The sequence below is a fragment of the Wyeomyia smithii genome, chromosome 1 (assembly GCF_029784165.1).
Source record: "Wyeomyia smithii strain HCP4-BCI-WySm-NY-G18 chromosome 1, ASM2978416v1, whole genome shotgun sequence".
Classification (NCBI taxonomy): domain Eukaryota; kingdom Metazoa; phylum Arthropoda; class Insecta; order Diptera; family Culicidae; genus Wyeomyia; species Wyeomyia smithii.
Genome location: NC_073694.1, coordinates 6,839,840 through 6,865,464, shown reverse-complemented (window position 1 = coordinate 6,865,464; position 25,625 = coordinate 6,839,840). Strand labels below are relative to the sequence as shown.

The window sequence follows — 25,625 nt, the reverse complement described above, 5'->3', positions numbered from 1 at the left end:
CGAGAAAAATGCCGCGAGTAATGAGATCGTGTTGAAAAACCTTGCTGATTTCTTGTTATTTGTGCACGAGTGAAGTAGCACCAAATTAAGCACATGTGCGCGGCAGTGGATATATCCAGCTTTTGGAAACCGTTGCTTCACCAATGTTTGCACTCCAGATTTGTCCCCGGACATTACAGCAGCTCCATCATAGCTCTGAGCTACAACTTTGTCACCATCAAGACCAAAATACGCTGCTATTTCATCAACGTGTCCGGCCAACGCAGCGGCGGTTTTGTCACTGCTAACGTCTGCCAATCTAACGAGCCTTTCAACTGGTGTTCCTAAAATTTTAATGAACAAAAAAATGTTTGAGCCTCGTTGAATTAAAAAAAAAAAACAACTATTTGTTAACATATTTGCAAAATATATTTTATGAATATTTCTTACCATCGGGCCGTAAGTAGCGCAGAGTACAAGATAGTTGCGATAACCGAGCCGAATCTGTTGATTCATCCATCATAATGGACACGAACTCAGCATCAAGAACTTCTCTTTTAATTGTTTGAAGCATGTAGCTTTCAATGCATTCTATAAGCTCGTTCTGAATTCCTCCCGACGTTCCGCTGAAAACTTTATTATTTATAAAGTCCTGGAATGCTGGATCCCTGGCAGCGATCAACGTGCAGAGGTCTTTATAATTTCCTCTGTTCGTGGAATCGGAACATTCATAATGTCCGCGAAAGGCGAGACCGTGAGTGCCAAGGAAACAGGTGATCTCAATTAAAGTTCGCATACCCTTCCGGTTTTTCGTTACTTCTTCGTTATGCTTATTGCGGGCGATCTGCCGGCTATGGTCAAGTGCTTCGTCTATCCTCATTTGCCCGAACATCGATGAGGCAAGTGAATTGTTTATGTGATCTTTAGAGCTCGAATGCGTTTTAATTGACGCAGAAAGGTGATTCAGATCACTATATCCTTCCTTGCTCCAAACATTTTTTTCATTGGCGCTACGGAAAAGCAAACATGGCCAGCAGAAAAGTTCATTTAATTTCACCGATCCACACAGCCATTGCTGGTCATACGATGACACATTAAAGTTGCGGGACATAATTTTCCCCTTCAACTTATACGTGGATTTTAATTGTTCCATAGGTGGACGAGGAACCGGATGTCCAATAACTTTAATTTTTTCTTCCATGGTTCTGGCGGCAAACGGGCGCTTTAGCATTTGCTCAATAATGCAATGATCCATAACGTTGTCCATCTGGAAATCCACGCAAACAATCTCCAGTAGGTATATGGTAGTTTGTGATGATTAATTGAAATATATCTCGCGTAATTTTTCAAAGCGACCTATCTAACATTGAGAGACTCTCTTTGTTTACTTTCTCTTCAAATCAATAATTATGTTATTTTTTCCATATTTCATAACACTCAATGCATAGTAAGCAAGACAGTATTACTATCTCTCGATTAAGGGGAAGAAAGCTTAGAAAATATATATAATGACGACGTAATTAACGAAACAAAGTGAGAGAGGAGAGAATCTGTCATTGTTACTTAGGTCCCTTTGAAAAATTACGCGAGATATGATGAAGTAATTAAGGGCTATTCCCACTGCTTCCGTTCCGGGACCAGGCCGGGACCGGGCTCGTCCGGGACTTTTCATGCATTCACACTGCGCCGTGCTTGAACCGTGCCTGCGCTGCGCTCTGGTTGAGAAATGTTGATGTGTGTATGTGAAAGAACGTCTTTCTCTTTTTTTCATACCGCAGCTCACTCCGCGCGGAATATGTCACTACAACATACACGCATCCACCCGAGTGCCTTCCGTGCACTCTCCGGCCAACACAAAGTATCGTCGGCAACGATAGTTTTTCTCCCGCACTGCGGCAGCACGACGGCAACTCAACGCTGTCCCGGTCTGGGCACGGCGCGTCGGTGTGAATGCGTTCATAAGAACGCATGCAATCAATCTCAAACGAGCCCGGACGACACGCGGAACAGCCACGGCCCGGTCCCGGAACGGAAGCAGTGGGAATAGCCCTTTAAGCTTTACTCACCACGTATCGTTCCTTAAACGAGATCGAAATTTCACACAAGAAAGCAACAGAAATTTGAAAGATGGAGCAATGGTAGTCTTAGCCGTCACAAACAAATCAAAAGCAACCGTAACGTGAGCAGTCAAACATGTACTGTACCATTCTAGTTACCATACTATGGTTCAAGTTATTGAATGAACAACATCGAGAAAAATGGCTTGAATCGAAACCACACATCAACGAAAAAACACCACTACATCTACAATAACCATGAATGAATTTGTTCGATTTTTCATTTGTATCGCACTCAGCGCTGCGCGACACTTTTTTTCTCACGTGAAGAATAATGTCATCAATGAGGAAATACATGAAAACCCTTCGCTGCACTCTCGGCTTTGCATCGACCTGACGCTCGCTTGAGCGTTGAGAGCTGTGTACTCTCGCGGCCTCTCTCAAATTTCGATGAACGAACATCAAAGAATGGTGGGCGTGGGGGTCGGCGTCGGCGGTATCGTTTCCATCGGCTTGGTTCAACATAATTTTTGAACCGCAAATGTCATTTTTACGCAAGGCTGCGCATTAGTAGTGGTGCACGCTTTATGTACATAACTGGCTGCGTACGCTATAGTACTTGAAAATGCAGAGAAGTGTTTGAATGAATGCTAGTTCAGATAAATGATTTGAACAAACGGTAGTCATTACTGCTTATCTCGTTGTGTTGTGTTGTATTACGGGTGAGCTGTGTTGCGGGTGGGTTGAGTAGTGTAGAGTGAGTTTAGCCAGGTTATATTCTTCACGGTGGAGAAATAAATAGAAATTGAAATCGGTGGAAATAAATTGAAAATCAAAAAAATGTTCGAATGTTCGAAATAACATTAAGGTTACAAGAAAACTTAATGATGTCAGATCCATGCTACGAATGAGAAATAATTCGAGTAATTGTTCTGAAATTGTCTATTTGTCCTATGCAGGTTGAACAGGTGGACGAGACGCCTCTGGTCATAACCAAATTACGAGAATAACTCGCGCTTGGGTTCACTAAATAAGATACACTACCACAATACACCGCCGTGAGTGTAGATTTTTTTCACTGAGAATTGCAACACTCAGTTTTAACAATACAGCATCTTTCAAAAAGTTTAGCATCACCTAGAATAAGTAGATATCGCCGTGTTTGCGAAGACCTAGAAAGTTGCGGTCTTCAGCAAACTTGTTCAAAAGGTCAAGAGCTTCTGGTTGGTAAACAGTTCAGTGAGGAGTTTCACCACAACGAGACTCTACTGAAATTAATCAATAACTTATCCAGCGATACTTACGTTTCAGAGAGTTACGGTCCTCGGCCAGTACCACAAAAAATCCATGACCTTCTAAACTAATTTTCTGCAGACCAAGGATATAAATTATCACTCGCGGGCAGAGCCGGATTTACGATTGTGGGGGCCCGAGGCCCAGTTTTAAGTGGGGGGCCCGAAATAAAACAAAACCGTTTTTTATCGTACGCGTTAAAAACATTTATTTGTTATTGAAAAGTTATCCAAAATTTGCTAGAATTTTTTCTTACGAGTTTTTTTTCTTGCAAAGAACTTACTGTTTAAATAACAGTGCAACATTTTTTTTGCCTTGGCTTCTATGTATGATTTTTTGATGAAATTTCCCCGAGTTTGACCATGTTTCAACTTAAGGGGTAACAATGGCGCTATTTTGAACTTCTGAGAAATCAGAAATTTTCGATGTTTTTTCGACGCTATTTTGTTTCAAAGCCAAATATCAAAATTCTAGTTCTAATTCTAATGAAGAATGCTTAGATAGATACCTTAGAAATGCATAAAATATCGAGACCTGATGTGACCTCGAAAAAATTTTTTTTCTATAAAATCGATTGTCTGGGACTTAGAAATTTTTTAGCTGGAAAACTGGGGGCCACTAGGAGGAATGTTTCGATAAAAGTAAAGTAAGTAAACTTTTGTCTTTCGATCGCAAGGTTCTAAAAGTGGCAAGGAGAGGAGAAAAATTGTGAAAATTCAAACAGCTCTAACTAAATGCTGGTGTGAATTTTAACTTAATTAAGCATTTCAGAGATTAGAAAAAGACAAATACAGAGGTCATATAAAATGTTATTCTCTATTTTCTGGGAAATACTCTCTCTAGCCTCTTAATAATCGATGATAATATAAAAATAAATAAACGGCTCAATTATCTGGTTCTTCTTAAAACTGGATTTAAATCAAACTGAAACTGATCCAGTAAAATTAAGCTTAACTTTGTTTGATTCTGAGTTTAGTTAATAGTAAACCGAACGAAAACTTATTCTAAACGCTGGAGCTAAACTGAAACTAAAAAAAAAGCGAACGAAAATTAATTTGAAATCCCGCTGAGTGGAAACTAAACTTAATTTGAACTAAACAAAATTTCCAGTCTGTCAGATCCAGATCTGAGATTGAATTCTGACTGATCTGAACCTTAACTAGAACCGAACTAAAACTAAACTGACTCTAATCAGAAACCGAACTAAAGCTGATCTACAAGCATTCCGTAAATTTGAAACTTTGAAACTGGAATAAAATTGAAGTGAAATCGACCTGAAACTACTAAAACTAACTCCAAACTACTATTTCAGTTAAGTCCAGTTCAAAAGCAGTTGAAAATCGAAACTGACCTGCACTTGAAACGTAATTGATACTGAAGTTGACTTCATTCTAAACTAAACTGAATTGAGTCTGAATAAAATTTAGCTCCAACTTAACAGAAATTAAGCTAAAACTAGACAGATGCTATTCAGGTTCTGGCCAAAAATGCGATCCTCTCCCCGCAAAAGAGTGTCAAATGAACTTCACCTCGGAGCTCACTTCCTTCGTGGACTAAGTAAAATACAGTAAGGCCTTTTTTCACACGAGGGATGCGTTTCAAATTTGTATGGGATCGCGTAAAAAAGACCGTTTTAAAGTGTTTGAACCTCGTTTGAATATGATAGCGGTCAATCTAAAGACCGAAATTCAACATTTTAAATTTTCAGTATTTACACCAAAAGTTGTGATTTTTTTTGAAAACGGATAAAGGATCACCGTTGGCCTAAAACGGAAAATGTGAATGAAATGAGGTCAATATCTTGAACCGTTTTTGAGTAATTAAGAAAAGCAACCCGCGTAAAAATTTTTTTTTGCAATGAGTATTGTTATAACAGAACGGTATCGCGTTGCTCGGAAATATATATATTTTACAAAATGTTTTGGTTTGGTTTGACGTAAAATAATAAATTTCATAAGGTTTAAGTAACAATCATGCTAGCGTACTGCGATTATCAAACTTGCGCTTCTTTGGATTTAAGGCTTTGGTTACAATTTCGAACACACTTCATCACGGTCGAACTCAAAACTCTGAAGAAACTTTTATACAATGGCAAATTGAAATAAAAACAGACTCGGAAAGTTAGTTTGTAAAATTTGCACATTCAGTATTCCTGATGTTTCTACAAATTTCATTTGAGTCATGCATGTGTTACAGCAAGAAGATAGTTACACGCTATTAGAAAACGTCGCATGTGCGTGTTCTCTGTTTCGAGTGTAGTATTCGTTTCTCCCTCCCGGCCCGTACCCAACGGGTTTGGGTCTGGTTTCGGATAACGCCATAAAATATTTAACGGGTTCGGGTTGGGTACGGGTAATTTAAATACCAAGGCTTCGGGTTCGGGTCGGGTAAGAGTTTGAAAAATTCTAAACTGGTCGGGTGCGGGTAATTCGATTTTCGTGCATTATGAGTATTTAATTATTAACTTTTCAAGCCTAGGTGTTTTAGCATAGTCTTGGTCTGGGAGAGAGAAGCGGATACGAAGCTGTGGGAGTGTCAAATGAACCAGAATGAGCTGTCAACTTGAACCAAGAGAAAAAAAGCATCTTTTAGTAGCAGGTAGTATAATAACTTGGTAATATCGCCTTACTTGAAAAAATATTCAACGCAAGCATTTTTTGTATTCAGTGTGGTTACACAAAATATTTTGGTTTATTTTTACGTAAAATAACAAATTTCATAAACTTTTAGAGATAACCCTGCCAGCGTATTTCGATTATAGAACATGCGCTTCCTGGATTTTAAATTTGAGGAATTGCTTAACCAACTTCTATTTTATGTAGCAACAATTTTGTAGTTGCACCGGTAACGTCATCAGTGATTCCTGTAAAAGAATGATTGCATTTTTCTTGACTGTGAACTTATTCGAAAAATTCTTATCATGATAATATCCATACAAGCAATGAAATTAACAATATTTTCTGAAACATAATATTTTTGTTTTTTGGTAACCTACGAGTTTTAAAAGTTTGCCGATTTTTTTAAAGGCATTTTTGTTGTTTAAACGTGTAAGCAATATTTGCAAATAAACACTTTTCGTAATACCTCCTACGTAAATATTACTCGGGTATCAAAAAAATGTCGTTTGGAACAATTTCGAACTATACACTTCATCACGGTTGAATGTTAATTTTCGTTTCACAAAATAGTGAGGTATAGAGTTGTAAAATTGTTGCAAGTCTGCGTAAATATATATAAACTTAAAAATCTGCAGAAACTGACTCCAAAAATCTGTGTTTCACAGACAAATTTGCACATTTAGTGTTCCTGATGTTACTAAAAACTTAGTTCGAGTCATGCTCGGGTTACAGCAGGAAGATAGTTACCCGCTATCAAAAGACGACGAATGTCATCTGTTTCAATCAATTTTCAGTGTAGTATTCGTTTCTCCTCTCAGGTCTCAGGTGACTGTTACCAGTGACCTGTGTACAGAAATATCTGTATTATACCGAATTATAGATTCCAGGTTGCTACGATGTGCCCATAAAACTTGTCGTTTTGTTAAACTCTACCAAACATGCATTTTCACCGTTTTCCGTGTTGTTCTAGTAGGGTAAATTAACATGTGAAAACTCGAGTGATTTTTAGAAAACTTCCATCGGGAAACATCTTGTCCAGCCAGGTTTATAGAATTAAGGGGTTATAGGTTAATTTGCCCTATTAGGTTAATTTACCCTATTCTGTTTATTGTTTCTATCTGGTTCATTTTAAAGTTATTATTAATATTTCAAAAAAATCTAACACGAAAAATGGAACCTAAATTCTCCATACACATCTATAAATAGATGTTTTGCTGCGTGATAAAAATGGTCAATTTTTTCAACATCAGACGAGCGGACGATCTCAGTGACAGATGTTACGCTGGATTCTAAAAGAACCGATATATCGCCTGGAACTCTGGGTTTATTAACATTCTTTCACATGAACACTCGGTTCTAGCCTAACTCAGGTCATCATTCGAGAAACCACATATAACCGACTTCTGGTTCGGGTCGGGTACGGGTTTGAAAATTCTCGATGAGTCGGGTACGGGTCGGAAACGGATAACAAATTATCCATACCCGACCATCTCTACTCCCGACCGAGCGCACGCAGCGATGTAGGCACTTTTCCCTCGGTCTTTCTCTTCAGCATCCTTTGGAGCTTCTTATCGCTCAGGCTCGTCGGCCGTTTGGAACCGGGTTTTCTTTCGATGCATTGATTCTTGTCCAATAGTGCCAAGGTATTGTAGATGCCGAAGTGGGAGTATCCGGCGTCCACAAAGTGTCGCACGATATTCGTTTTTTTTTTTACGCGGCGGGGTACCATTCTTCAAACGCGCACACTTCTAAATGAAGAAGTTTCACGGTTAAATTTTTTCTGCTGACTCATAGGTTACTATGATTGAAGCTGCATGGGTCGTTTCGTTAATGCGTGCAAATGTAAACCCATGAAAAATCGATAATTTTTTCGATGCAAACGTTAAAGCTCAACAGTTTTGTCTCCTCGAAAAAAGTCTCCATCCAAAATCCAAAATTTTAATCGGACTTCTGGTGAAGCTTCACTTAGTAGTGAAAGTCGCCTTTTTTATCAATGAAAAAATGCACAAGAGTAACTCTTGAAGTTTTCGAAATCGAGATTTTGTATGATAGCAAATCGCTTCGAAATGCATGAAATCTGTAACTTTATAAACTCTCGCTTAACGATATCCATTGAAATTTCAAGTTTTGAACATAGAAAACATTTACATTTTTTTGGTTTTGTCCGATAATTCCGTGTGGGTAAGTACCCACAGGGATACTACCCACATCAACCGCCGGCCCTGAAACCAAGTATTCGTTGTTCAATAAGCTTTTCAAATAGTTTAGACAAAGATGGAAGTTTTGAAATTGACCTGTAGTTACTTATGTTGTTTTTGACCGTTTTTAAAAATAGACACGACTTGTGCATGTATTTAGCAAGTAGGAGAGGGTACTTCAATTAATCGATTGATTAAAGTTGGTAATGTTAATTCGCATGTTATTTTTTATTATTCTAGTCGAAATACCGTCAGCTCTTGCTGCAAAGGACCTTTTAAGACTAGGAACATAATTACCTATTTCAGTTCCCGTGGCAGATAGCATAACTAGGAGTTTTGAGTAGACGTATTAACATGAGATTCTGTGCATCATTGTTGAACATCTTCAACAAATTTTTGACTAGCTCGCATGGTAAAGTGTTGCAAATACCTACCTCATTTTTAGTGGAGTGCCACCAACAATCAATCTCGAAATACTTTTATGATAGTCGCTCGTACTTTTGTGGAAAACAATTTCATTCAGTACTCCACACCTTTCTGATGTTGCAGCGATTACGTGCTATCAAGTTCTGGTAATATTTTTTTCTTTCTTTTGTTCGATCAATCGCGTTACATAATTTTTTTATCTCTTGTATTTAAGTTATATTGTTATAGTCATATTTGACTATGCTTTTTTCTATAATACATGGTGAGCGGTTTGCATCTAAACTAAATAACAGTGATTTGTGATCAGTAAAACTAAGATAATCTTAGCAAAAGTAATGGCAGAACAAGTTTGTGAATACATGTATCTATGATCGTACTCGATAAACCGTTTCTGTGAGTAATGCTTTCGTGGTCGACTTTGTTAAAGTAAAGTTAATCCATTAGACTCTACTATTGATTGATAACTTAGAGAGGTTGTATTAGAAAGTTTATATTGAAATTTCCTGCGCACTATTATTTGTGCAATATTTTCAAGAAAGAAGTCCAGAAAAATCCACACAGTCTCTTAGACAGGCATGTGGGAACCTATAGATTGCTGCTATTCGCATTTTTGGCTCATTCAAAGATATAACTTTCAAATTGCCGTCTAAAAACTCTTCATTCTTTTTATTACATCGTACTGTACAGACTGATGAACGGATACACTGGCTCGACTACCTGTTGAACTAAAATTCAACTGAAACTATACGAAACCTAACCTGAAGTTGGGTTTTAAAATTAAAATTGAGATGAAACTGAACTGAAACTGAATTGAAAATAAATTAAGACTGAACTAAAACTCAATTGATCCTGAATATCCAGTCAAACTGAAATGTAGTTTGATGAATTCTGAACTGAAATTAATTATGAACTGAACAAAAATTTAGGAAGAACAGTTTCGAGTTGCTTTGATTGGAATGAAACTTTGCACATGCACTTTGTTCAGTAAAGTGAATATTATTCAAGAATTTTGTGTCATTCAGTAAGACCAACCCTTTTTGGCGTCGCGACCATTTTTGATGAGTACCACCATGAGCGGCCCCTCAAAAGAATTCCAGAAACAAGTTTTGTAATGCGAGATTTTTGTTAATTAGACGTGAAAAATAATGAGAAAAGATAACACTGGTCGACAAAATGAAAAAAATGTGCATTTCAAAAGCTCAAACCAGAAAAAATAAAAGATTATAGCTATTCAACCATTCCTTTGAATTTTAGTGCCCCTAACCATTACCAAAACACGTCAACTTAAGGTATGTTAAGACTATCTGATTTTTTCATCTGATTCGAGTTGATTGCTCGAAAATATATCGAATGCAATGTTGGTTTACGTTTACACCTTTTCGATATTGTGATTCGACATGCCGTTCGATATGTCGAATGGGATAGTAAAGTTTCTATTTTTCATTCGACTCCAAGAACATAGCAACCTTTGACTTCTTTTTCAGTTTTTTGTTTTGGCTCTCGATAATAAACATCATTTTCGTTTTTTGTGTGCTGGCAAATATTAAATGGAGAAACGAATTCATTTGACATTTATTTGGCAGTTCTTCCTATCGATTTGTGCAAGCAGTGTGAACACCGCCATACAAATAAGTTCGACAAAGTATGTTGAACGATAAATCGAGCAGACTTTCGATTTCTGCAGTGGTCAAAATCTGACCGATATGTCTAATAGTCTAAACGTACCCTTAGTGTCGTATAGAAATTGCTCGCCGAGTTCGTCGCTTCAATGTTATGTTTACGAGAAAGGGATAGTTCACAGGAATGGTTTAATAGCTATAATCTTCCATTTTTTTTCTAGGTTGAGCTTTTGAAGTGCACCTGTGTTGATCAGTGTATTCGAGGTCAAAGAATTTTTGTTACGGTGTTTTTGGACCTGAACGCGCTTTTATACAATTTCTATGCCCGTGTTACAACAGTGCTTTTTCGATTTCATAATCATTCGTTTTTATCTCTACTCGCCGAATTCACACTTAACGTAGTTTCAGTTTTAGAAAATACATTGTAAACATAATTCTTATAGGTGCCTTGTGTTCTCAATATATCATGAATTTCGATTGAATAGAAAAGAAAACGATTTTCAAGAATTTGCCAAATTTACGGTTTCACCAGAATCACGGTGAAATTTTTTTTAACCGTGATTGAAGCGAAAAAGTACTGTAACTCAGATAAGGATCCCATTGCTAATATACTTGGTGTCCCGCAAGGAAGTGTTTAGGGTCCTATTTTATTTGTATGTTTCACGGATGAAGCGAATTGTACGGTTTGGTGATATAAATTGATTTGATGTTCACACAATAGTTGTTCTTAACAACTGAGACACTAGGGTCGTAATGGTGTCATTTTCAAACCTCAAAGTTTCTCAATGAATGACTTACCATAAGAATACAATCTTTTGAGTGTTTTTCTCTAGAATTATACTGATTTCGTGAAAAAAAAACAAGTAAGCAACAACAAAATTTCCTCACTAGAGGCATCTCATTTTCCCAGCCTAAAAAAACCAGCGTCGCTAGCAGTCGCATCTACTTTTCCGGAACTAGTTTTCACGGTTGACTAACATGCAGGGCGCTCGTTCCGTTTGGGAGGCGATTTTTAATAACAGGTTTGTGTCTCCTTTACACATCTGATACAGTCGGCTATAAGACTTAATATATAGCACTGTCTGCGTTCCTATTTATTGCCCTCCTTTTAAATCTACTTTTCCCCTTCTTTTATGTGTAGTCAAGCGAAAATATAGGTAAATATAGCGTTTTTATTTGAAGGGCGTGGTTTACGTTATATTATAACGATTTATATAAAAGGAAATAAACAATTGGGGAGAACAGTGAAACTCATTCCAGCAGGAGCATGATTATGTAGAATAATGCTCTGAAGAGTGCGTAAAATTTCAATCGAGACTGCTTTTATGGGTTGTTGTTTGCACTCGGTTGGCGACTAACTGTCAAGGGTTTAATTCATTTCGGTGTTCAAACGCTACTACTGTAGGAAAATAGGTAGGGGGACACAGACAGTCATGGCGATCGCGGCTACTTTTGGGAACGGGAAGATGAGTGAAAAATTGGGGTTTCAGGTTTTTCTACTCTGTATGATATGGGATGAGGATGAGTGGTTTTTTGCTTTGAGTTATGATGGGTAGATTTAAATTTTCTAGGTTGAAGGCTTCTCTGTGGTTGAAAGTTGTTTATGAAAATAAATTTCTTTGCAAAAGTTATGTTTAATCATTTACATTTTAGCAGTGCATTATTTTGTGCACATTATTTTGTAGTAAATTTATAATTCATGAATCTTGAGCATCATGAAAATAAATTTTGTCTTTGAAATAATTTTCTCAATCATTCGACAAAAACTGGACTAAAACAAGTTTACAGACTAGGCGTAACTAATCACAGAAAATCAGGGTTGAGGAATTAGCAAACTTTTATTGATAAAATATCGTCGGTTTCGTGCAACACTGGCACAACTCAAAAAACATAGTTTCGAGAAAAACGCGTTTGAAAATTTGCGGCGAAAATTTATTTTTCGATTTTCAAGAAAACTTTGAAGTTTAAGATTATCAATCCTTATTTAACCTAAGTCTATTATGCACATATTATGAGCTCGTCGTCCAAGTTAAAACCTTATTTTTACTACCTTTATGGAGAAATTTCGATTTGTGCAGCAAAGGCACTTCTACTTATAACTCTGGAATTTTTGTGATTTTCGAAATGGGATTTCGTATGATGAAACTTAACAGTATTTGGCATCGTTTGCCATAAAAAACTCAAAAATGCAAAATTTTGAGTTGTGCCAGTGTTGCACGAAGCCGACGATATGTCGACCTTGAAAATTGTTAACACCGGACGATTAGTAATATATGAACAGAGAATTACAAATATTTTTTGTAAACTAAAGTTTTTAAAGTTTGCTTCATTCTTTCATGAATCTAACAGATCAACTAAAAAGTCCCCGGACTTCGGTCTGGCTTTTCTCTGATTATTAGAAACGATTCACGGCCAGGCCATTTTGTTTTACCTGATTTTAGAATGTCTTTTCCAGCATCTGGGATCAACTTCTTAGATTTTCAAACCTTATGGTAACATCAGCTGTAAGGCAAATTTTATTTGAAATCGATTGTTTAAGTTTTTTCAAATCATTTTTTTGAAAGTTATTTTTTTTGTAATAAATTCAATTAATGAATTTCAGTCTAGTTCTAAACTTCCATGTTTCATTTCCCGTCAACTTTGAACAGTTAATTTATTCTAGAGTTTCGCAACGCCTTTCACCGTGCATCGGAGAAAGAATGGAACCAAAAGTCCCGATGTAATTTCGTCGACATTTGATCCGTTTCGTTACGTTTTCGCACAGTAGCGAGATACAAACAAGCACTTTTACTGTTGATGCGATTATGATCTAGTTTGAATGCCTGTTTTTTTTTTTGCTGCTATATCCTCCATGTTTCAATCATCCTATTCCTGTTTTCCAATTTCCTTGTTCACAAACTGCCGATGATGAGTGTCAGTCAAAAATCGAAAATTCGAGCCGGGTGCGAAAGCTGCTTGTTTATATTGTTACGAATGATTAACAACAGTCGCCGTTCAAGGGTGTCCCTCTCTCGCCAGTACGGTACCATTCATGAATGGTTGAAGTGGAAACAACAGTCAGAGGAAGAAAAAAAGTTTACTCAATAGGATTTCCTTTTTTTTCTGCCGAATATAATTCCACTGGAAAAAACATATCTATTACATGGTACTTCAATAAGCTATCGGAGGGTTCCGAACTAGAAGTTGTTATTATTACCAACTCCCAGGGGGTTAGCAGAGGACCGTACTTTATTAGCATTTTCCCTGGGCGCCATTTTGAATACTTTAATCAAATCCGGTTTTCCCGTTTTCAGCCATTGTACGCGGGCCTGCGATACGCTGCGTGTGATTCTGACGACATTTCTGGACATGATTCGGGAAAACACGTACGGCGGTTGCACCCTGGGAGTGGACATCAGCCGGGAGGAACGCTACCGGAAGTGTGCGGAGTGCAAGAAGTGGCTGATCAGCATACGGAGCCTGCCGGAGAACGCCAAGATCGGTACCAACCTGCAGCAGCTGCAAAATATGATAGTCGACTTGTGAGGTGAGCGAGCCAACGGCTTTATTCTTTCTCTTTTTTTTCTCTAATTTTAACCTATCCTAGTATGATTGTTAGTTCGATTGTGTTTCGCTCCGCGGAAAAGAGTTCAGAACTCAGAAGACAGAAGAGTACGGGGCACGATTGAGTAGCAAAATGCTCGTGACTAAATAAAATTTACCGCTAACGCCACTAATTTATTGAACAAAGCCGCAAAAACATGAAATTGTGTAACTGCAAATTTTAAACTTTTTTTATTTGTTTTTATCTTAGAAGAGAAAAAACGTAATTATTTTAATCTTAAACTAACGCAAGCAAAGGGGCGAAAATACACATTTACTTCGATACAGATTATTAATAAGACTGAGCATTTTAATTGAGTATGCAAAACAAGGCGGAAAAATATCCTAACTGAGCAGTGGGATTTTATTTTCACTACACCTTAGGCACATAGCTGATGTTACAATTAAAACATGCGAATTTTTACTCCTAACAAACCCAATTCGGAAGAAAAGCTCAATCCCAAATATTAACGTCAGAATGGCACCGGATACTAAGCAAACGAAAGACAGAAAAAAATCAGGAAAAGGTGATTTACTTAGTACTTTAAAACAAAAAAAGAAGGCGATAAAACTAAAAAAATGTGATTAACGTTTGCTTACCCATTGCTTTAGCAATGCAGTAACTTTTTGTTGGGATCAGTCCCATTTTTTGAGTATATAAAAGTTAAACAAAAACAAAAAACCCACAATTGTAAATTAGTAATCGAACCATTTTTTTCTGTTTCTTCCAAACATTGTACATTTAAAATTAGTGTTCGTTGTTAAATCATCATCCGCATCGTCATCCTTCTCATACTAACTAGACGCAAGCGTCATTGAAAAGTAACTATGAAAAAAAAAAAGTATGAATAGCACAGATGATCTTTGGCAGTATAGCCGGTCCTCCTCCGTGTCCTGCCTGGCGAGGAGGACATAATTTCGATCTTTTTGTCCAGTATTAAAGTAACAGCAATCATCTTCATTTAAAGCGGAATGTGCAATCAATAGCTAGCTGTGTGGAATTTATTTGATGAATGTTCGTGAGATACATATTTTGTCAGTAAGAAAATGTGATTTTATTTTATTTGAAAGTTTTTATTTTTTAATTTCATTTTCAAGGAAAATTGGTGAAATTTAGTGTGACAGTCTTAAAATAGACAAAAGCTAGAAACCAATTTAAATTGGTGATACAGAATGAGTTTTTAAGAAAAACGGGGAGGGGTAAAATGTAGATAGAAAGAGATATTTAATGTTTGATGACACAAAAAACAGTTTGCAAGATAACGATAGAGAGAAAGACACAAAGAAAATGTTGATGTCTCAGAACTGATTCTTTTTTTTGTGAAGAAGTACATCTTACTCTAGTAACGAAACACTTGCATTTGAAATGCATAAAAACTGCATATCACTAGAGGAATTCCAAACCAAAATATCTTGATTAATAGTTGAAATATTCGCCAAACAAGTGACATAATAATAGGCATACTTTTTGTGCACAGTATTGAAGCTTGATTAACAGTACTACTGTGCATAGTGCAGCAAAATCACAAATTTAGTTCGTTGATAAATATAAATATGCTTTAACATATTCTTAATACAGCTCAAATGTTTGGAATCGCTTTACTAAATATTGCCGCACCCCCAAAATTGTCACCATCACCTGCAATGGGCAAATAGCTTCGTGTTTCCGATGACCTAGAAAGCTGCGACCTTGAACAAACTTGTTCAGGAGGTCAAAAACTTCTGGATGGTTGATGATTTAGTACGGAGCTTCACCGCTAAGTGACGCTAGAGTACATGCAACTGCATCGTATTTTGACCTTAACCTCTTAGAAAGCTGCGACCTCCAAAAAATTTATTTAGATAACCAAGGGTTTTTAGTTGCCCTTGTTTTGACTTTGACTTATATTTCTGTTTTTTAGCAAATTACAATCTTGAGCAAAATTCTTTAAAAGATCAAGGGCTTCTTTTTGATGGACAGTTTAGTGTGGAGTGCTATTATTACGTGGCGCCCTTCCTCGTATATCGATTTTACTTTATCCCGCGATTCTTATTCCCTAGAAAGTTGAGGTCTTCGTCCAATACTACCAGTGATGGAGTCACTAAATTATTTAAATTTAGTTCACTGAGATTTGAGCTACAACCCTCAAATAGGGTGTAAAAATAATTCAATAGAATGATGTCAATGGTATCGGGAGCCCTGAGTTGATTTCTAAGTAGTTAGATTCTCTAGATAAAATTTGTTTGTAACATTTAAAACTACACCGCACACGAGCAACACGTATGGGTCTTTGGAAATGAAACTGTTCTTAAACCAAAAGCTATTGGCCTCTATAAAAACTTTGCTCAAGACCGCAGTTTTTTAAGCTTAATTTCCAAAAAATTCCTAAGAATCTCCTTAGATTCCAGTACGACATATACACACAATTGGAGGGAATAAGTATAGCGAATAAAATGAAATTAAAAGTAGCTGCCAATATCTGCCTTTCCACAAGTTGTGTTCTCTTGAAAATTGTGTCATAAAATTGCAAAAACAGACATAACTCCTCCAAATTAAGAGATAGCGATACACTTTCTTCTGAAAAAATATGACAATTAATCTTATTTTGAAGTTTGTAGAACACTTTAATGTTGGCAAAACTAGGATAAGAGCGTTATCACCCAAAAACAAATTTTAAGTGGGTGCTTTACTTTTATACCTTATAACTTTGTCAGGTTAAAAAATAGAATTTTCCAATCTTCTACAAATTTGCTCGAAATAGCTAGTTCTACAACGTGCCGGAAGAAAGTTACCAAGTTCATCAAGAAATAAAAAAACTATTTTTTTTTATTTTGGTGTACACCCCCCTTAAACAAAAAAATTTATCACCCAAATGAAGTACTCATAAAACTGAGAAACTTTCTAGAAGACATCGAAACGCTCAAACCATGCGTTTCGTCACACACACCAATGTCCTACTATTTTTGGTTTTGTCCCACTGTGTAGCGTTGAAAAGCGAGCGTGAAGCAAAACCTTTCTCCTCCTTTCTGCTTGAGAACGAGACATATTCTACGCTTCTCAAGTCTTTTTCGCACACGCTTTCGAGAAACTCTTCATTCTTCATACACTCGTCGGAGTAGAAGCTAACGTGCACCGGAACGCAAAAACTCTTTTGTCTTGTTACTCGACGACTATAATAGAGTACGCGAGTTCTTGCTTGCGGGTTGAAGTACGCGACTTAAATTGCTCAATTAGGAGGAGTGATTGGAAAAATGTGTTCTAAAACAAAAATGCTTTTTTTCATTTCCCCGGTTTTGCTTGGTACATCAGCAGCCGAGAATGTGCCTACAATAGTCTAATGTAAAACCAGCCGAAGGAAACCGCTTCAGGAGTAGTGCGATACCCTACTCGAAATATTTTTTCATCCCTCCGCAACCATCGCAATGCATCTGGAAACAATTCTAGATAAACATTTCAAAAGGTCCTATCTGCTTTCATCATTTTTCGGGAGCGTCCTTTATTTTGGTAATGGTTCAGCTTCAGTAACTCTCCGAAGCGTGGTTTTCGTTCAGAACGTTAGAGGGATCCCTCCGCTATCAACTGGTGCAAATAACGTGTAATAAAAGGTGTTTAATAAGTTGTGGTGATCGAATGAAAGTGATCGATAAAAAAATCGATCAAAGCAGATAAGACCTTTTGAAATGATTCTCTAAAATTGTCTTCGGCTGGTCGTGCTCGCGACTAGGGGTGTGTAGACATCAGTGTGTGATTTCGGGAGCGAATGCGAGTTTGCGTTCATCCGAAAAAAATCGTGTGAATCAAAACTTATTGCCGAGCAAAAAAAAAAAAATGCGATAAAGAATGAGAAATAGCTAGAGTGATAATTACCCCAGTGTGTGATATCGAGAGCAAGGAAACCTCACTTGAGGTGTTGCATGCTGTTTATGAGCGAGATTAACAACACTGCTTTCCATCAGTTATCTTCCACTCGACAAATCTACAATCTCAAAGTTGAAAATCACACTCTACTACAGAGCCGACGTCACACTGTTTTCCCGAGTGGGTAGTAAGAAACAGGGAAGGTTCATGGGTGCCTTCTGGCAGTTAACTGGAACAATCGACATGGCGGGCGAAAACATGCGTTTAGGCATATTTTTGTGTTCTCTCTTCGTCCGATTTATCAATTTTTCCTCAGTTTAGCGACAAAACTGTTGGAGTAGATCCTACGCTTCAGTTTTGCCCAAAAACTCTTGATGGGGCGCAGCTAGGAGACACTCCATCGCCTTCAACAAATGCTCCGAGTAGTGGGCCGACGACAGATCTAGCCAATACACCGCGTTTCCGCCCTTTTGGCATTTCTTGATGAACGACGCAACTTCCGACAGGCACTTCTTACTATAAATTTCCCCGTTTACGGCCAGTCCGGAGCGAAAGAAGAGCCGCTTTGACTTTGAAATCCAGTAAAATACAAAGTGCCCCGCCAGTCGTTGCCATCCATGTTCGCCAGCTAATTTTCACAGTTTGATCGGTCTTCAGCATCTTTTGGAGCTTCTCATCGCTCACGGTCGTCGGGCTTTCTATCGATGCTTGATTGTTGTCCAATGGTGCCAAGATATTGTAGATGCCGAAACGGGCGTATCCCCGACGTCCCCGATATCCGTTTTTGACGTCGCGGGGTACCGTTCTTTGAACGCGCACACTTTTGAATGAAATAGTTTCACTGTTTTCGCTATCACGGATAGAGTTTGAGTCAATTTTTTTTCTACTGACTCATGGGTTATTATGATTGGGTTGTTTTGTTAGTGCGTGTAATGGTAAACCCATGCAAAGTCGGCATTTTTTTGCATTTGTTAATGCAAACGTTAAGGCTCAAGAGATTTGTCAACAAGTCTCCATCCAAACTTAATCGGACTTCTGGGAAGACTCCACTTACAGTTCCATTCAAAACCATCAAAAAATTACATTCTATTTCGTTTTGTCCTATAATTCCGTGTGGGTAAGTACCCACAGGGTGTTTTCCGAGTGGGTACTACTACCTATACTACCCACATCAACCGCCGGCCCTGCTCTACTACGCAAAATTTGATCAAACCCAAAGCATTGTACAGAATAAGGATGGTTCAGCAGGGCAATGAATAATTGTTTGTTAGTAAAAATTATAAAAAAAAAACATTCTTCCCGTGTGTCCCGTTTCCCCTTTGAGGAAATCTGCTCAGCCTATCAATAATGCGACGTATCTCAGATACAACCCTATACTTTTTCGATTTTGTTATTTTTTGTGATTTTATTCCTCTGAAGTAATATTTCAAAACGGCCTATTCACAACTCAGTAATTGCATGTTTTTCGGAGGACAGAAAAATTTAATCAACCGTAGACCTACGTTAAAGAAAATCACCCACCCTAACCGAAAAGTCCCAAAATCAAATATAACTACTGCCAAAGCAAAAGCAAAGCAAAGCCTTGATACTACATTCCGATTCGGAACTCGACCTTCTGTTTACTATACACAGACTTCGCAGTCAACTGTTTGCGGGGTTGCCGCTACGATGCTACTGACACTAACAGTCTCTCCCGAGCCGGGACTCGAACCCGCGACGATTGGCTTGTTAGTCCAGCATAGTTCCTCAAGACCAGCTGGAAGGTTCATCACTACTGCCTTCTAGCAGAAAACATCCGCAGGTTTTTGCTTTAATGTTCGAGCAACAAAGTAATGAAATTTCAGCCAAATTTTATAATCGGTTCAACGTAGGTCTACGGTTAAAAAATAAAGTGTTTGCTCATTCGTTTCGTTTTCCAGTTTTTATGAGTCAAATAAAAGTTTTTTATGTTTTGTTGGAAAGAGAATCTCTAAAGTTTGAAAAAAAACTTTTTCGAAAAATCTTCAAATTCGTCCCCTTCTTATACAGAACGATGCCAAATAATGATGTACCGTATGCCGGGGTAAGATTAGGCTAGTGGGGGTGAGATTGTGCCATAAAACCGCATTGTTTGTCAGCCATCTCATACTTAACAAAGAAAGACTAGTCTTCGGACCCGGAAGAGATAGCTGACAAGCCACGGGTTGGATGGCACAATCTCACCCTGGCTGACGGTATTATTACATATTTCCAATTGACTTCTATAGTTTTTTCTTCCAACATTCTCCATTATTTTATTAGATTGGCATGAAGATACTACGAATTTGAAATGTTGATTTTTCCAATACTTTTCAATGTTTTAATTCAATTATATGCAACTGTTTTTTTTTCAACTAAAGGTTAGTCACTTTTTGAATTATATCGTTTGTTAAAGTTACTAGCGAAAACATATGAAAAAAAAATGAAATGAAAAATTTCCTTCGAAGAAATTTAGAGAGGAAGTGAGCGCGGAAGAGAAAGTACAAATGAAATGTAGGGAGTGAGAGAGAGAGGTAGGATGTGCCTTTTTTTTCCTTGAAAAGACTTGGACTGAACCACCAAATTGTGGTTTCTATTAGAAATTGAAGAATAAGCAAAAGAGAGCGAGGTTTAATTATTTAAGGGTATAACGTAAACTAGAGATATTACCACAATATATCTAACTAATGGTTGCAGTGGTCATAGGCTCCTACAGAAAAAAAAAAACTAGAGATATAGGAGCGGGGGAGAATGAGAAAAGAGAGAGAAAACAAATGGCAGCGGCGGAGAGTGGATGAAGCCGAACTACAATATAACTGCAGAGAGAAAAGCTAGAGAGAGCAATAGATGTTTTAAAAATAGTTTCGAAGGGGATTTGGAGAAAAAGTCAAAGTTAGAGAGTAAGAGATAAAAAAGTGAAGGTTAGATTTTTTTACAAAAAAGTACACAAAGCTTGCTACAAACAAAATTATAACGAGAGAGTTTTCTAGAATGAAACGTCGATGAGATATAGAAGAGCGAGGGAACAATAACTCGTCCCGGACTGCTCTTTGTAGCTTGAAAGCGGACATCTTACATTATTTGACAGCGTTTTTTTTGTTGTTGTTTTTTTTTTCAAACTACACCCTGTTTTCGGGTGTAGTCCGGGACAGAAAAAATTTAGTTTTGAGTGCAAAAAAACTGCTACAGAGTGGAAGTGTAGTCCTGGTGTAGCTACACCGCAAAAATGAATTCAACGTCAGAGTAAAATTTTGAATAGGGAGACTAGAGTAATTTTATGCTGAAAAGGGAGAGAAAGGTTAGCGGTGAGTATGTATAAACGAAGTAAAAAGAATATTTTTATGCAAAAAAAAAAAAAAGATTTTCGAGTAAAAAAAAGGAGGAAAAGTGTGTTAATAGCTTAAGTAGAAAAAAAAACAGATTTAAAGTATCAGAAGAAATTTGGAAAAAAAGAACAAAAAAGGAAGAGAGAGATAGTTTGGAGATGCAGAAAGATAGAGAGTTTGTGTTAGATTTTGTTTTATTTATTTATTTTGTTTTTGAAACTCGGTTCAGATATTAATATTGAAAAACTCGAATCAAATGGTTTAACGAAAGCAATCGCGAGATATACTCATATTAAAGAATAGCGAGAGATAAAGAGAGAGAAAGTGGGCCTTGAAGAACACCTTCACCGTCACCGCCCTTCCGGCGAAGCATCCTTTCGAAGCCGGAACAAAAGCGTTCTATCAATCAATTGTTCGCAGTTCGTTGACCTCCTGTTCTTTTGCATCGAAAAAACTTTAAATCCCTAAGAAATCTTCGATTGAATGACATTGAGATAGATTCGTTGGAGCGCGTATTTAGGGTACAAATTGAGTTGAGTGCCTGTTTTTTGATAGTTTATACGCTATGCATATTTATTTGCAGTTTTAAAATATTTAATTATTTCAAACTTTTTGAACGATCGTGCTTTGGGTAAAAGATTTAAAAAATTGGAATATTTTTTTTATATTTCACAGCTTTTTAACCCTCTAGTGCCCAAATTAATTTTTAGACGGACTTCGAAAAGATCACTGTGATGCTATATAAACACTTTTTAAGTTCTTATTGAAGCTTTTTAGAGGTTCAACTGAAGACCGTCTGAAGGCGGCACTGGGCACTAGAGGGTTAAGCCAATTTAAATTTTTTTTCTAGTCTCTAATCCCGGTTTCTGAATTACTCATATCGGGTGGTTTCGAAATACCGTGTGAAGTTGATTCGCGGCCTCTGGGCATTATCCTGGTTCCAGTAACACCTATTTACATGGTGTCTGGCTGTTTTCCAAAAACTGGAAGTCGCCACTTTAGCTTTAAAAAAGGCAACTGAAATTGATTCCTGGATTTTGAGCGGAAATACCACTTTTTTTTTTTTTTTGAAAAATGTTTGGAACTGCTCGCAATAACCCGGAAAAATCTGCTTGAAGTCTGAAGAAAATCTATCCGTTCTCCCAAAAAAATTCGCTCGCGCAAGCAAACGTTGAGAAGGTTAGCGCAATTATAAAAACACCATCCCGGTTTCGATAACACTGGTCACCACAGGTGTTGTAAAGCTCAAATTGGAAAAAATGAAAGATTTATACTTTTCAACCATTCCTGTGAATTTTGATGCCCCTAGCTGTTAACATTTTTTCAGAGACTTGAATAAGTTTTCTCGTAAACATAACGTTGAAGCGACAACCCAGCGAGCAATTACCATGCAACGCTTTGACATACGATTACGCATTTCTTCACTGGTTACAGGCACCAAATTGCACAGGAATGGCTAAAAAACTATAATCTTTTTTTATACTGAGCTGGGACAGCATTTTTGCCCTTTCATCGACCAGTGTAATACTCATAATGAATGGAATTTGCCCATAGTAGGCTGTTAACCAGGTATCGGAGCCGCTATCTTGGATTTGAAAAGGGTATCTGCCGCTGATCCTAAACTTTTGGGTATTATCTCGTTCACAGGAATACTCACATTGGATGGTATTCAACATGTGAGATTTGACCTTGTTGGTGAATTGAAAATTTAGTAATCAGTTAGCTACCGTATGAGACTTTTCATTAATAAATTATTTTTTCTCACGAGTTACTTTTGGAAAAGGCATATTTTGTTCTGAAAACTTTCAAGGTGAATCTGTGTCTGCCAGAAACCGCGTTACTATTTCCGAGTCTTTTGTCTCTGAAAATTAGAGAAAGTTCTAGGGATAGAGAAACATTTTGTATCAAAAAAAACCCTTTTTCTCTAATGGTTTAGTTATTTCGCAGTTAACTAAATCAGAAAAAAAGAATTTAAGAAATTTAATAAAATGTTCAGATTGACTCTCTTCAATATAAAACTTGAATGAAGATATATAGACAGAAGGAGAGAGATTTTCAGGGGCAGGAAAAGGATAAAGCTGGAAAAGAATAAGACCACTGAGGAGGAATAGAGAAAATCAGATGAGAGAATGCAAGAGAGAGAATTTTCTAATGCAAAAGATGGGCTAAGTTAGGGAAGAACCCAACTCCTAAGAAAGAAATTTTAAAAAGAGAGGTTTGGAGACATTTTACGGGGAAAAAGTCGTTGAGAGATAAAGAGAAGAGAGAGATTAGACACAAAAAGAGAAGGGAGATGCGAGAGAAACTAGAGTGAGTTAAAGAAGATAGGTGTTTTGAATTCAGAAAGGTTTTGCTAAGAAGAAGAGATAATTTTTTGAAAGAGTGAGAAGTTTTGAAGAAATAGAGAGAGAAGTAAGGAGAAATCAGCTAGAGAGAGATTTTGGAGAGAGAGAGATTTTAGAGAGAGAGAGAGAGAAAGATTTTAGAGAGAGAGAGAGAGAGAAAGATTTTAGAGAGAGAGAGAGAGAGAGAGAGAGAGAGAGAGAGAGAAAGATTTTAGAGAGATAGAGATTTTAAAGACAGAGAAAGAGAGAGAGAGGAGAAAAGAAAATGATTTCGTGTGTAAGACAGATAGTTTTTTTTAGAGAAGGCAAATCGAAGGCAAAAATTAATTAGAGAAGAATATTTTGGCAAGCAATATATTTCGGAAACATGTATAGACATTTAAAAGATCCCTATTTGGTATAATTCTACTTAACATTGCTCTTTGAAAACTATCATTTTTATAATGAAATTATTGGTATGTATTTTGTTTCTTCAAGTTTTTTTATTGAAGATTACATTTTCTTGCTAACATTTAGTTTGTTTCTACCGAACTCTACTTGCGAACTTTCGTTAAAAACTCAATAATGTTTATTTCAAAGCACATCAACACCTTCAATATTAGCTAGCTATTGATTGTGTCCCCTCTGTTCAAATTCACTAACCAATGTCAATAACAAGCCCCCAAAGCAAACATGAATCGTACAAAACTAATAAGTTAAATAATCCCGAAGCAGTATACAGTGTTGAAGTAAATTTCACACTTAAAAAACCGACAAATGCAAATCAATTTTTTTTAGATTGAAAAACCATTTTAACACACTGCGTAACATTTTAGTTGGAGGCAGCAATGTTTTTCGTTGATACAACAAAGTTTGTTAACGGTAGCATGCCTTTAGTCCATTCCGCCATCCGCCTGAAACAGCAGCAAGAAAGATCACATGACAGTATACTAACTAAACCATGTAAAAAGTAGGTAATAAAAGAATCATCACATGACTAACTTTTTTTAGAGCGAGAAATTCAACTACAATAAAAAGAAAAATAATGTGACAATATTGGCTGAAACTAATTGGCAAACAAACACTGTAAATAATTGCATTAAACCTCACCTACTAACAAGCAAATTCATCAATCTTACACTACGGCGCAAGCGAAGCAAGAAGTGATCTTTACTCCAAAACAAAACTAAAACTAATAAAATATAATTATTAAATGCGACATAACACATAAACGAATAAAAGTGCCTTCAAACTAATGTTTCTCCATTATTGGTGAGAAAAGCAGAAAATAAAACCACACATACACACACACACACCGCAACAGATTAGTAGGTTAAATGAAACAATATAATCAAGTAAACTAATGAAAGACAAGCGAAAATCTAGTGAGATTCGAGCGAACACTGAGATACAGTCCCCCCAGAAACAGAGACACAGCAATCAAGCAACAAACTAATCGCATTTTAACAGCGGCTAAACAAAGTACTAAGAAAAAGAAGAAAAATTAAAATTAAAGAAAAAGATTCCTAACATTATTTGACTTAGCGCGCGGAAGGGTTAACATTTTTTTATGTGTCGATTACTTTGTATAGAGAACAAGAAAGAGCGATTCGCTATTGTACACAAACACACACTAAAACTCACTCAAAAGATTATTAAAACTTTGAAGAAGGAAAAACAAAGACTGATGACCGACTATCCGAACTGCTCCATGCTCCGCGTCGAGTTGGGGGTCACCGGCAGCAGGAAGAAGTTCTTCCTAGCTGTTTGATTTTTTTTTTTTTCAAAACAAATCTCTAGAAGATCCACCCTCACTGAGCATCGATCGGTCGGTGTAATGTTTAGGTGCAGCGGACTTAAGCTTTAAGTTTTATTGGCCTCTCCTTCAAAGGTTCCGCCAGCAGCGATGGTAGAAGTGAAACAAAAATATTTTTATTGTAAAGGCAAAATACGATGCCCTGCTGGCAATAAAACAGACGACGGAGGAGAATGTTTGTACGATCATCATCATCAGCCAGCACGGAGCGTAAAACGACTGCAATAATTCCTAATCCGACTGTCCTTTTTCCCCCTCCGGGGTTCTAAACTTTCCTCGCACCCCGAAGGTTTATTGTTCGCAGGCTAGAGGCAGCAACGCAGGCGCGCAGACACGACGACCCGCGTCAAATTGTAAAATAAATCTCATTGTCGAAGAATTTTAATTTACGAAGCAAACTACAGTTTCTCAGATTCGACAACAACAAGGTAGCAGATTTCTTGTGACGAAGGAAGGAGCTTCCGAAGGTAGCTGAAAATGTGATATATTGCGCAAGCAGGGTGCGCGGACAAAAGTTACAAAATGACACCATCCTTCATCATAACTTCTTTC

The 25,625-nt window shown here is 37.1% G+C and overlaps 1 protein-coding gene across 2 annotated transcripts in view; it reads left to right on the top strand.

The window, feature by feature from the left end:
• Positions 1-24,589, top strand: part of LOC129719685 (katanin p80 WD40 repeat-containing subunit B1) — a 47,922-nt gene extending 23,333 nt beyond the window's left edge. The window contains exons 5-6 of one of the 2 annotated variants that reach the window (XM_055671084.1): positions 13,484-13,716; positions 13,777-24,589. In XM_055671084.1, coding sequence (XP_055527059.1) covers positions 13,484-13,715 — 232 coding nt within the window. In that variant the 3' untranslated portion in view covers position 13,716; positions 13,777-24,589. Of the gene's footprint in view, positions 1-13,483 lie in introns of both variants that reach the window. The other variant, XM_055671077.1, reaches the window with a different exon arrangement.
• The last annotated feature ends 1,036 nt before the right edge of the window (positions 24,590-25,625 follow it).